Genomic DNA, 14563 nt, shown 5'->3' on the forward strand with positions numbered 1-14563 from the left:
AAGTATATGACAATCATTAACTCTGATCAGGGAATCTTTAGATAATGTACAAACATGTAAATACACGTAACTTACTTTGAGAGATACAACGTTTATATTTCACATACAATTGATTTTCAGCACAACAACGATGATGGATTTAACTAAATTGGTAATTTAAGCAAAACATTGTAAGCAAACATTAAAGACCCACATATAATAGCAGAATAAACTAGCTAACAAATAGGGTCAGCGGTTTTACTTTCAAAATACGTTAATAACACCTACTATGAACTATTAGCAAGAACTCTTTACTTCTAGATACATCTGTGCCAATATTCTTTGCAGTACACGTGTAAGTATTATCCGACTGACTCATGTTGATGTTTGATAGTGTTAACACCGGTCTGAATGTGATGTGTTGACTCCCTTGTGTCCAGTAATAGTGGCATGGTGGATGACAGTCAGCAACACACGTTACAGTCAGACTCTGTCCTTCTGCTACATACCCAGGTGGTAGTGGACTAACTTTAACAGAGTCTGGACCAACTAAACCAAATATAAATGACAATGTTAAATGGACATTCCTGAGTTTGCTGCATTGTAAGATGTTTCCGACTAATACAATATTCATACGATTAAACTTACATGTTAAATATATTTTCTTGTTTAGAATATCAGTGTCTGTATATTCAATGTGGTTCTAGTTGTCTTAATATTTGTAAGAAGCCCAAACTGGATTTCGTCTTCAAATAATTTCGTACGTACGAAGAAATATATTTTATGAAATAAAACGAAATTTAACCCAGTACAAATATTAGAAGAATCAGAAACACAGCCACTAATATTTTATGCAGGAAAATATATTTGATATTTAATTACAATCGTTAAAAAGTCTCTGTTAGTCGATAACATCTTAAACATTGCAGCAAACTCAGGAATGTCCCTTTAAGAGCAAGAGAGAAAACAAAAAGATACACCCCCCCAATAAACACAGACACGCACACACACAATACTCCCAAAAACCATACAATAAAATTCCCCACAAAAAAAAAAACAATAAAAAGGAACAAAACCACACAAACAACAACAAACAAAAACAAAAAGAAAATAGAAAAACAAACAAAACAAAAACAGCAATAAACAATCAACAACAAAATAATTAGTGATGGTGAAATGGAAAATCCACAATATGCTTCTCGGACGATATCGGATATGTGTTTCACTATTTATTTATGGACGTTGTTATGGATGTATACAGGTTTAGATCAGTAAATTAGTCAATTAAACACTATTTATTTATATATAAGTTTAACGATAAAAAATCAATGTGTTAAATTTGTTTTAAAATATTATTTAACTGAGTGTTCTCAAACATCAGTTTAATTGCAAACGTGCCCAGTCTCAAGCTCGCCGCTCGTCACTACATGTTCGACTGCTCAGCTTGGGCGTTCTCCATTTTGTTTGTCAACGAAATGGAAAAATGAATGAATGAATGAATGTTTAACGACACCCCAGCACGACAAATACATCGGCTATTGGGTGACAAACTATGGTAAATGCAACAACAAAAAATGTGATAATCAGCAATAAACAATCAACAACAACATAAAACAAAGCAAAAGAAAAAATAACAAACAAAACTATAATATCCACAGTCTAACGATAAACATGGAACAGGGTTTTTAGTCAGTGACTAGGTAATAACAGAACATCATTCGCCCTCCTAGATATGTCATCCTGTCCTTAAAGGGACATTCTCTAGTTTGCTGCACTTTTTAAGATGTTATCGACTAGAGACTCTTTAACGATTGTAATTACATATCAAATATATTTTTCTGCATAAAATATTAATGGCTGTACATTAAACGTGTTTCTGATCGTTCTAATATTTGTACTAGGTTAAATTTTATTTTGTTTTCTAAAATAATTTGTTTTCGTACGTACAAAATTATTTGAAGACAAAATCCAGTTTGGGCTTCTTATAAATATTTAGACGACCAGAAACACATTAAATATACAGACACTGATATTCGAAACAAGAAAATATATTTAATATGTAAGTTTAATCATAGAAATAGTTTATTAGTCGGACACATCTTACAATGCAGCAAACTCAGGATTGTCCCTTTAACACTAGTCAAAATGGACAATAAACGTCCTAAGTATATTTTACAAACTTGGACTGAATTTAGTCAACTGCTTGAAACAAACTGTGAAGCTCCGTCTAGATCATTTTATAATACAGCACTGACATAATATAATATCATAATATGTGACAATCTTAACTGTTAATATGTAAACTTACTGAAGAAAGCACACATATATAATTTCTCCAATTACATCTTTCGACTAGTGATGGTGAAATGGAAAATCCACAATATGCTTCTCGGACGATATCGGATATGTGTTTCACTATTTATTTATGGACGTTATTATGGATGTATACAGGTTTAGATCAGTAAATTAGTCAGTTAAACACTATTTATTTATGTATAAGTTTAACGATAAAAGATCAATGTGTTAAATTTGTTTTAAAATATTATTTAACTGAGTGTTCTCAAACATCAGTTTAATTGCAAACGTGCCCAGTCTCAAGCTCGCCGCGGTAGGACCAGTCTATTTCACCTGAGTCACTACATGTTCGACTGCTCAACTTGGGCGTTCTCCATTTTGTTTGTCAACGAAATGGAAAAATGAATGAATGAATGAATGTTTAACGACACCCCAGCACGACAAATACATCGGCTATTGGGTGACAAACTATGGTAAATGCAACAACAAAAAATGTGATAATCAACATCAATATAAAAATTTAACAGTTCAATTAAAACACAGTGTAAAGAACTGTGCAGCAAATAAAATTATCACAAATATATAAAATTAAAATTTAGAATAAAAGTTCGTATCACGTAAAAATTGTAAAACTAATTCTGGATGGAATCGAAAGGATTCCATCACATTTCTCTCACCGTGTTTCTTTGAGATGAGGACACTCCACCAAAATGTGGCGTACCGTCACAGTACACTGACAGCACTCACACGGAGGTGGAGGATCCTTCTTCAAAATAAACGAATGCGTCAAGTAAGTATGAACGATGCGAGCACGACACAAGACTATTTAACCCTTCCTGCACTGTCTATAGGAGGACTGCCACTCTCCCAAGACTGTCTTGCTAGAATGAAACTTTTCGCAACCGCACCGTCCCAATCATGTTGCCAAGTCGAAAAGATAAATTTGTTGATATTATTTTTAAAATGAGTATAAGACACACCAACCCTGGTATGAGGCAAATCCAAAGCAGACTTGGCAGCAGAATCTGCCTTTTCATTACCTCTGATACCAACATGGCTGGGCACCCAACAAAATACAACATCTTTATTGGCAATATATAAAAAGATACACTTTCGTATCACCATTCCAATTAAGGGATGGTCCAGCTTCATATTGCGCAAAGCTTGGAGTCAGTCAGTAAAAATAACAAATTTGGATGCACTAGAATCCTTTATTTCTTCCAAGGCTTTAATGACTGCCCAAACTTCAGCACTAAAAAGTCGATGCTGAGTGAGGCAGTCTCATGGAAAGTATTGTGTCTGATGAAAAAAACTGTAGCACAAGCCACAGAATTTCCATCCCGTGATCCATCTGTATACACAGGAATGTAATCACGGTACTTGTTCTGAATTTGGCCTTGCATCAAACAACTTCATATATTTGTTGTCAAACACCGCATCATGTGTAGGATGTGTTGGTAATGAGTTAATCTTTGGTGGCATACTGCTGAGAATGCTTGGCACGTCTAGCACCCAAACAAGGTTCGTACAAGCTCTCTACAGGAGATGTTCTAAATGCCCCAAGACAAAGCCTAAGTTCCTGATTGTGTATAGGATCTAGCAACGGCAAGTAAGACTTGTGTGCCGACCGATACACAATGCACCCATAATCAAGTTTTGACCTCACAAAAGATCTATAGAGACGGAGCATAACCTTTCGGTCTGCTCCCCATTCTGTATTACCAATAACTTTTAAAATATTCAGAGCTTTTAACCCCTTCTTTTTAACATATTTAAGATGGGGCACAAAAGATAGCTTCCTGTCAAATATAACCCCCAGAAATTTAGTCTTCTCCACAACTGGAATTGGATTTTTGACAAAAACAAAAACAAAAAAAACTGTGGATCTAAGTGAAGACCTCTTTTCTGGCAGATATGCATACAAACCGTTTCTGCCTTTTGGAATCGAAAGCCATTGTCAGTTGCCCATTGATGAAGTTTATTCAAACAAAGCTGCAACTTACGTTCAATGATACTCATATTGGACGATCTGTAAAAAATCTGAAAATCATCGACATATAACGAGCAATCCACACCAGGAGTTAAACACATTGAATACACAGACACTGATATTCTAAAGAAGAAAACATATTTTATATATACGTTTAATCGTAGAAATATTGTATTAGTCGGAAACATCTTACAATACAACAAACTCAGGAATGTCCCTTTAAAGCAAGATTTGTCGCCTCCACGTCATTTTTCCGACTAAGGTAATTACGTAATTTAGTTGAGGTTAGTTGACTTGTTTGGCGACTCATATAACGGTCATCCATTCAGTAGAACGCCACAGTTGTTCACATGTCGTCTCTACCTGTACCAGACTATATTAGCAGCATTACAATATTGACCGCCCCACCCTAAGGAGAAACTGAAAGCCGGGCCAACTCCTACTACTCTTTTCTAGACTTTCTGCACACTACTATACCTCTCACATCTAATGACTGCCACTATAGGCTTTTTCTGAACGGAGTGCAACCCATCTGGGGCCTAATTCACAAAGGTCTCTTAGGCTCTGCTAAACAACAAAACATCCTCTTTGCAAGTTTTTTAGCATTGCACTACGACATCGCAAAGTTGCGAGAGTTTAGTGAATTAGGTCCCTGGTCCCTGCAAGGTGTGCGCCTTAACGAGTAAAATAAAATGAACACTTGAGAGAGAGAGAGAGAGAGAGAGAGAGAGAGAGAGAGAGAGAGAGAGAGAGAGAGAGAGAGAGAGAGAGAGAGAGAGAGAGAGAGGGAGAGGGAGAGGGAGGGAGGAGGGAGGGGGAGGGAGGGAGGGAGGGAGGGAGGGAGAGAGAGAGAGGGAGGGAGAGGGAGGGAGGAGGGAGGGAGGGAGGGAGGGAGAGAGAGAGAGAGAGAGAGAGAGAGAGAGAGAGAGAGAGAGAGAGAGAGAGAGAGAGAGAGAGAGAGAGAGAGAGAGAGAGAGAGAGAGAGAGATCAGACTTTAAACTTTTAGACCTTTGTTAAAAAAATTATGTCACAATTACTTTCTTTTTTTACATTATTAAATGGCGATCCTTTCTTCTTTCTTCTCATTTATTTTTGGATTGTCCTTCTAAAATGCTGCAAATTGTCTAAATATTCGACCAAGCAGTCAATTTAATAAAAAAAAGGTTACCAAGCCAAAAATAAAGAATTGTTAATATTACCACTAATTATTAATATGGTATACCATCCTATTTATTCTGAAAACTGACTGTATTTTATTATGTATTTTACTTTCAGTTGTCGAATCACAAATAGGCAGGAAATGACAAAACATCGAATTTTGTTTGTAAATATTTCAAGGCGTCACAGTGAAGAACCTATACTTACTGAGTTTTGCACAATACAGAGCTGTTTAAAAAATAATAATTTATAACTTCAATTTAATGCAGAATCTCATATAATTATTTACACCTTTGCCTAGCAAATACGATATGTTAAAATTTAATTCACTGACTGTAAGCTCATCTTTTTGTGATTGTGGGTTGGATGAGAGTAAAACATTAAGCACGTAAAGTTTCTGGAGGCTTTCAACAGTTTGGTAAACCCCGTGTTTATTAAATGTTCTCATATTATTTATATTGAACAATTATGAAAGTCATTCAGCAGGAACATCAATGTATTTGATACAATAATAACAGGCATTCTGAGAGTAATGCTAAACCAATACATGTCCCCTACCGGGCCAAACCAATTTATGTATGTGTTGTCATAAATAACGCATGGTGTTCTCACCAACGGGTGTATCAGAAAGCTATACACAAAATGTTGAACCAGCTTTATGCATCACTGGTCGGTGTAAGTGGTTTACACTTACCCATTGAGCCTTGCGGAGCACTCACTCAGGGTTTGGAGTCGGTATCTGGATTAAAAATCCCATGCCTCGACTGGGATTCGAACCCATTACCTAACAGCCTGTAGACCGATGGTCTAATGCCGACGCCACCGAGGCCGGTAAACAACGGGTGTATAAGTAAGCTATACACACAATGTCAGCTCTATATCTCAAGGCATTGTAGAAAAAACCTATACGTGGGACAGATGGACATACAGAAGGGTGGATATGAGACTTATAGTCCCCTCCGATTGGGCTGATAGGAGACTAATAACTAAAAACATCTTACACTGACAGCTGACACCAACGTCCTCCTCATGGCTACAGTTGGATTTGGCCCAGCCACTGAAAGAACATTGATCCAGATATTGTTCAGACCCCACACAGTCAACATCGTCAAGCCATATCGGTCCCATACTTCGTCCAAAGTGACCACTTCCATATGACTTTGCATTATGACTGCAAACCAAATGAAACGATAAAGAGATTTTATAAAACTGTCGGATCTAGGAAAGTGTTACCAATATCTTATCTACAAATAAATCACAGTAACAGTAAATAATATTATACGTGTATATAAATAAGCAACATTAGCAATTTAATATCGAGCATCTTTAAATCATGTGATACATAATATTTAAGTAACACCAACTATTGTAATTCTTCATTGATAGTATTCTGTGAACGTCACGTGTGGTTTACTACTTATTTCATTACAAACTAATAGCAATTATGATTAGTACTTTGTAAGTGACAAACATAGGACAAAAATATAATGACGAATCCCATGACCATTCGTACACATTGAGAATAAACCAAAAAAGGCAATAAAGGAGAGTAGATTGCCTACAACTGTGTAATCCCCCCCCCCTCAAAAAAAAAGCAACAACAACAAAACAACAACAACCCAAACACAACAAAAAACAACAACAACAAACAAACAAACAACAACAACAAACAAACAAAAACCCCACAAAAAACCCAACAACAACAACAGAAAAACAAAAACAAAACAAAACAAAGAAAACAACAACAACACAAACACCACAAAAAAAACACAAAACAAAACAAAACAAAAAACAAACAAACATAACAACGACAAACAAACAAACCAAAAACAAAAATAAACCCCAATAAACAAAATAACAAACAAAAAGAAAGAAAGAAACAAACAAACAGAGAAACAAAAGTCCCAACCCAACCTCACACAAAACCCAAACCAAAACCAAACAAAAATCAACAACAATCAAGCTAACAAATAAACATTGTGTACAAATAACAACGTATGTAAAGCGTTATATACCGAATTATCTCCAAGGAATACTATATTAGATACGTTATTACCTTGGCAATGACAGAATGCGACAAACAACCTCCGCCTCGGCCTGATCAAAACCGTCATCACAGATTGAACCCCATTTATCCTTATATAATACTTCAACTCTTCCATCATTTCTGGTAGAACCGTTAACCAGACGTACACCAACTAAAATTATAAACGATCTATATGAAACAAATAATGTTAATGAAGCACAGACTATCAACTAAAGAAAGAAAAACAAATCAAAATAAACACGCCCCCCCCCCCTCAAAATTAAAAAAAAAATTCCCCCAAAAGCATATAAATGTACTGCTATTAGAAATGTCAAAAATAAAGTGTGTGTATGTGTCTGCGTGTGTGTGTGTGTGTATGTGTGTGTGTGTGTGGTGTGTGTGTATGTGTTTGCCATTTATTATTATTATCACAACCAATATCATCATCATCATCATCATCATCATCATCATTAAAATTATTATTGTTGTTATTTGTAATGTATAATCACAACCAATATCATCATCATCATCATCATCATCATCATCATCATTAAAATTATTATTGTTGTTATTTGTAATGTATAATCTGGTAAGTCAACATATTAATAGAAAACAAAATAAAGTAAATCATAGCTTTTTTACCAGTAGACTACGACACTTTTCACGGCAACATAACGTTTATGTGCTAATTGTACATTGTGTTCTAGTGGTATCGTTAAACAAAACAAACTTTAATGCCGATTAAAATCAAGTTGATTCTTGATAATGCCGTGTTAATGCATTTTGTAAATGGCATTGAAATGAGCACATACTTTGTGCTACGGATTGCAATATTTTATTTATATGGGAATGACCGAGTAGCTCCCCAATCCTGAAATATAATGGAGACAAGGCCCGCTAGGTCAGATCCCATTGTTTTAAGGAATATAAAATCAAGAGGATATCCTCCTACTTAAAATACACCAATAAATAAATGAACGAATTAACAAATTATTTTATAAAAAAAGAAATGTTTTATTTAACGACGCACTCAACACATTTTATTTACGGTTATATGGCGTCAGACATATGGTTAAGGACCACACAGATTTTGAGAGAAAACCCGCTGTCGCCACTTCATGGGCTACTCTTTCCGATTAGCAGCAAGGGATCTTTTATTTGCACTTCCCACAGACAGGATAGTACAAACCATGGCCACTGTTGAACCAGTTATGGATCACTGGTCGGTGCTAGTGTTCACACCTACCCACTGAGCCTTGCGGAGCACTCACTCAGGGTTTGGAGTCGGTATCTGGATTAAAAATCCCATGCCTCGACTGGGATCCGAACCCAGTACCTACCAGCCTGTTGACCGATGGCCTAACCACGACGCCACCGAGGCCGGTCAAATTATTTTATGAATAAAGAAAGAGTAAAAACAACGGACGTCATATCCTGTAGCTATCAATCGACATATACACAAGGATATATATATATATATATTACCACCCCTCACCATTAAAGTGAATAAGAAAACCTTGGGGTCAAGCTGCTCTTTTCACAATCTAATTAAAATTAGCTCCACTATTACATGTGGATCTAAAGACAGCCAGTTGGAGCTCATGTCCACCAATCGAAAACCTTACTTATTTTTTTTTACAGGTACCCCATACATATTTCAAGCACAGGGTTATTTGACACAGTGATAGTAAGCTTACTTGTCTGACATATGACACCTGCATCTTCAGAGTGCGTACAGTTGTGTTGTCCAACAGGATTCCCTGGGCAATCTGTGACGAGTGACTCATTCCCTCTGCAAGCTAAGTGGTCGAAGAAGATTGGTCCAACACCTTGTCCATAACCAGCATTCGAAACAGCACGAGCTAGATATCTAGGTAGGTAAAGATGACATTGTCAAAGTCATAGTCTCAAATGTACAACCAAGATTTGTCAATCTCATGCACCATTTTGCACTGATAAGATCTGCACACAAAAGGTATGCTTGAAAAGTACATTTTCAGTCGAAGTGTGATTGCAGTATTTGCATTTGTCAATGTACCCGTTTACAAATGTCTAAGTTAATAACTGTGCAACGAGTTACCAGCAGGTTTACGTAATTTGTCGTTTCTGTGCAACAAGTTACCAGCAGGCTTACGTAATTTTTCGTTTCTGTGCAACGAGTTAGCAGCAGGATTACGTAATTTGTCGTTTCTGTGCAACAAGTTACCAGCAGGCTTACGTAATTTGTCGTTTCTGTGCAACAAGTTACCAGCAGGCTTACGTAATTTGTCGTTTCTGTGCAACGAGTTAGCAGAAGGATTAGGTAATTTGTCGTTTCTGTGCAACGAGTTACCAGCAGGATTAGGTAATTTGTCGTTTCTGTGCAACGAGTTACCAGCAGGATTAGGTAATTTGTCGTTTCTGTGCAACGAGTTACCAGCAGGATTAGGTGATTTGTCGTTTCTGTGCAACGAGTTACCAGCAGGATTAGGTGATTTGTCGTTTCTGTGCAACGAGTTACCAGCAGGATTAGGTAATTTCTGTGCAACGAGTTACCAGCAGGATTAGGTGATTTGTCGTTTCTGTGCAACGAGTTACCAGCAGGATTAGGTAATTTGTCGTTTCTGTGCAACGAGTTAGCAGAAGGATTAGGTAATGGAGTTTATGAATATCACGTGTCTGTCCCTGTTCTGTATTTTTAAAGGCTCACGTCCATATGTGGGATCATTAGTCTTATTAGCTTCTCGTTTCATAAACTATACTAACTGATAAATCTTAACAATTGCCCAATTGTTCTTTGGTTTTTTGGACAATGTTACGACAATTGTAACGGAAGTACAAATGTAGTTTTCCAACTTGTATTTTCATATTTTCCTAATACTGAAGCACCATGGCAGATTCTTTCTCTTGAATAACACAATTAGTCAGGTCTGTTAACGTCAAATTGGGGCTGTTTGGGGACGGGCTGGACAAAAGTGCCATTTTGTTCACCAGAGACTCACACTGGTGTGTAGATTAAAAAAATTCTCAAGAACCAGATTTTCAACCAATATGAGGCCATGATGACCATGACCATGTAACATACTCGTGGCTTTTAATAAAAAAAATATTCACTAATTTGTGTTTGTAATATAATTATTATATCATGAACTACATGCTCAAACGACTTAAAATAAAACAATTTAATGTACAAGCAGAAAAATAAGTTCGATAAAAAAAATAAAAAAAATTATCATGTATATGTTTTGCACACAAATCTAGTTATAATTCTTTGACAGGAAAGAAATAGTTGATATTTTAATGAACATATGAGGATATTTCTGATTCAGTTTACTTTCAATGTGTACTGAGAATTCTTCAGAAAACAACTGTTTACGCCCAGTGACATCACATTGCAGGTAGTACTAAACCAAATAACTTCCGGCTGGGTCAAAGTTCGAGGTGCACCCAACTTTTGATAGAGAAGTGAACACCACAAGTCCTGTGATTGGTTATAAATGTGAGTGTGCTGGTTGTAAAAAATAATAGTTTCATCTGGGTAAAAAAAAGGTGCAATTTTATTTCATCTAGTACCAATGTGTCAAGTAGCCTTGAGCTTGAAACATGTATGGGGTACCTGTAAAAAAAAGTACTCGAATTTTGTGCGAAACTAGGGTAGTCATAGACGCTACCCGTTATCTCAGAAACGAGCAGCTTGACCCCCATTTTTTTCTGATTCACTTTAAGTGTAAGGGGTGGTAGTATTTATATCCGTGGCGTTTATGTCGGTTGATACGTTGCAGGTAGGAGTTTTAGCCACATATGTTACTATTGTTTGGGATTTGATTTGGCAGTATACACCCTGGAAGGTTCCAGTGCAGCTACTCCTTCCTTTTACTCATGATTGTCTTTTTTATTGTTTCTATTTTTCGTGTTACTATTGTTGTCTTTGGTGTTGTCAATTTAGTTCAGTCTTGATTTATAAGCGAATGTTAATTACAATTCAACCATCATCACCGTTTTGGGGGATTTGTTTCACCTTTGCATATTTCCAAAAATGTTAAAATAATGTAACTAGCCGACGGAACAGATAAAATATTGGGGGCCTACTTCAGTATTAGGAAAATATGAAAAGACTAGTTGGAAAACTACATTTGTACTTCCGTGACAATTGTCGTAACATTGTCCAGAAAACCAAAGAACAATTGGGCAATTGTTAAGATTTATCAGTTAGTATATTTTGTGAAACGAGAAGCTAATAAGACTAATGATCCCACATATGGACGTGAGGCTTTAAAAATACAGAACAGGAACAGACACGTGATATTCATAAACTCCAGATCATAAACTGGAAGATTGTGAACACATTTCAGTATTGCCATTTCAGGAAAAAACTAAACTTCCTAAACACAAAATGGGTCTGTTTTTGGTGCTTGAAACAAGGTCACCAGAGAAAGATGTGTCAACGAAAGGCCTCATGCAGTAAATGTCAAACTCGACATCCTACAATATTCCATTATGGAGGTGCATACGCTAGGGGACTTGAATCCAACACCTCATCAGATCAAACGGATGATACAGTATTAGCCACTGCATGTTCACATGTTGATGTTCCATTTTGCAAAGCTATGTGTGCTGAAGACAGTTAAACTACAATGACCACCATCCCAGTTAGTGTAAAGTTGAACAATAGTTTGCAGACTGTACAGGCATGTGCATTTCTTGACAGCGAAAGTAGTGTTACATTCTGTACAGAAAACTTGATGCATAAACTTGGAGCTTCAGGCAAAAAAATACAGATAACTATGGGTACTGCTATACGTACCATGAATACAATGCTAGTACAGGGCATTGAGATAGGAGAACTTCAGATGAAATACTGTTTTCAACTTCCTAACGTGTACACTAAAATACGATGCAAGTAGGCTTTGAATACATTCCAAAAATGAAGGACATTTCATTGTGGTCACATTTCAAGGTATGAACCTTCCTCAAATTGATGCAGAGATTGGGTTGTTGATTGGGAATAATATTCCAAACGTGTCCCGTGGGAGGTCCGCATGCTTCAAGGTCACGATTAAGATGGATTCTTTGTAATGTCATTTGTCAAGAGTTCGTTGTCAAAGGATTCCAAAGCCAGGTCATACAGTGCCAACAAAGCAGAAATCATGGTCATTAAAGAAGTGTAAGATCTTAAAGATCTAGACCTCTTAGTGAGCCATTCAGTCAACATGGATTTTCCTGAATGGTTCATCAACGATAAGAAAGAACATTCTTGCAGAAGAGATTAATATGGCCATTAATATATTAAACTGCCCTTCCAAAATGATGTTAAGTTTCCTAACAACAAACATCAAGCCTATCAGAGACTTAAGAGTTTGAAGGCAAAAATATGTTCCAAACCAATTACTAAGACTTTATGAACGATATCTTGGACAAAAAATATGCAGACGTTATTCCACAAGAAGAACTTAAAAGAGACGATGGTAAAATCGGGTACATTCCTCATCATGGTATATACCATCGTAAAAAGCCAGGTCCAGATTTATCCAATAATCTTCTGGGTGTCTTGATCCGATACAGACAAGGACAGGCTGCAATGACAAGTTACATAGAATCATTGTGTTACCAGGTACTGGTACCTAAAGAGGAATGTGATCACCTGCGTTTCTTGTAGTGGCCTGATGCAGACACACACAGAGAACAAGTCAAATACCGGATGTAGGTCCATTTGTTTGGGGCTACATCATCTCCTTGTTGTGCAAGTGCAGCTCTAAAAAAATCAGCATGTGATTATGAGAGTTAATTCGGTTCACAACAGATATTATTCGGAAAAACGTCTATGTTACGGACAGTTTTATGTCTGTCGATTGTTGAGAAAATGCTATTTGTCTGGTGGAAGATGTTACAAAACTGTAAGAAGGGAGGTTTCCATTTGACACAATATGTAAGCAATGATGTTAAGGTCATTCAGTGGGTACCAATGGAAGAAACAGCCAAAGAGGTAAGACATTTGAATTCAGACTATGAGGCTCGTCTATGTGAACGTGTTTTGGGTGTTCAGTGGTCAGTGGACACAGACACACTGTGATTCAAAATCAAGGTAATGGACACAATACTGTAAAAGCTTAGTTACAATGGCATGCAGAAGTACCTCTGCTAACAAGGCTTGAATTACCATGATGATACAAATCTAGCCTTTGGTAATTTGGTTTCTTGTCAGATACTTGCGTTCTGGAATGCCAGTGATGTGGTGGTAGTTTACTTAAGATATACTGGTGGCAGAGGACAAATACAAAAAGATAACTAGTCTACATATGGAACTTTATGTATGTGTGTGTGTGTGTGTGTGTGTGTGTGTGTGTGTGTATGTGTGCGCGTGCGTGTGTGTGTGTATATATATATATATATATATATATATATATATATATATATATATATATATATATATATATATATATATCTTATCTTAGTACATAGAGGCATATTCTTCAGTTAGAATCTAATAATTTCTTACCTGTTTACCTGTGATTTTCAACAAAACGTGCTCAAGTTATGCTTTGAATAACATTTGTATGTAGTAACAAATGTTTTATGGTCTCTCTCTCTCTCTCTCTCTCTCTCTCTCTCTCTCTCTCTCTCTCTCTCTCTCTCTCTCTCTCTCTCTCTCTCTCTCTCTCTTTCTCTCTCTCAATTCAAAGCAAGCGTCTATTCATAGCAGGCATCTATTTTGTTCCATACATAGCCTTGTAAGGCCATCTTCTGATATAGGCTTCCACACTTATTTTAATACAGTGGAAACCTCTTACCTTATTGTAACCTGACAAAGCTACAATAGCAAATATTGGCCTTTCTATAAGGCAGTCTTTTATTCAAACATTTTATTTACGGTTATATGGCGTCGAACATATAACCGTAAATAAAATGTGTTGTGTGCGTCCTTAAATAAAACATTTCCTTCCTTCCTTCCTTCCGCCCCTGTGATTTGTTTATATGAACTTTGGTTCAGTCTTCGGAGGATGACCATATAAAATGTTTTAGTAGCCAACGTAGAGGGCTGGTTCTACATCTTTTGTCGCTCAGATTTATAAAGTCTGTTTAGGGATTGGCGCCCATCTTCAGAACAAAGGCAGAATGAAAATGTCTAGTCATGACG

General features: G+C 36.6%; 1 protein-coding gene across 1 annotated transcript in view; it reads right to left on the reverse strand.

Annotated features, from left to right (window-relative positions):
- The window catches only part of LOC121385837 (deleted in malignant brain tumors 1 protein-like), a 77894-nt gene that overhangs the window by 45368 nt on the left and 17963 nt on the right, over window positions 1-14563 (reverse strand). The window contains exons 7-10 of the mRNA XM_041516626.1: window positions 9147-9319; window positions 7480-7621; window positions 6425-6594; window positions 268-528 (exon numbers count right to left, since the gene is read on the reverse strand). Of these exons, the coding sequence (XP_041372560.1) occupies window positions 268-528; window positions 6425-6594; window positions 7480-7621; window positions 9147-9319 (746 nt within the window). The remainder of the gene's footprint in view (window positions 1-267; window positions 529-6424; window positions 6595-7479; window positions 7622-9146; window positions 9320-14563) is intronic.

Source organism: Gigantopelta aegis, chromosome 12, assembly GCF_016097555.1.
Source record: "Gigantopelta aegis isolate Gae_Host chromosome 12, Gae_host_genome, whole genome shotgun sequence".
Lineage (NCBI taxonomy): Eukaryota > Metazoa > Mollusca > Gastropoda > Neomphalida > Peltospiridae > Gigantopelta > Gigantopelta aegis.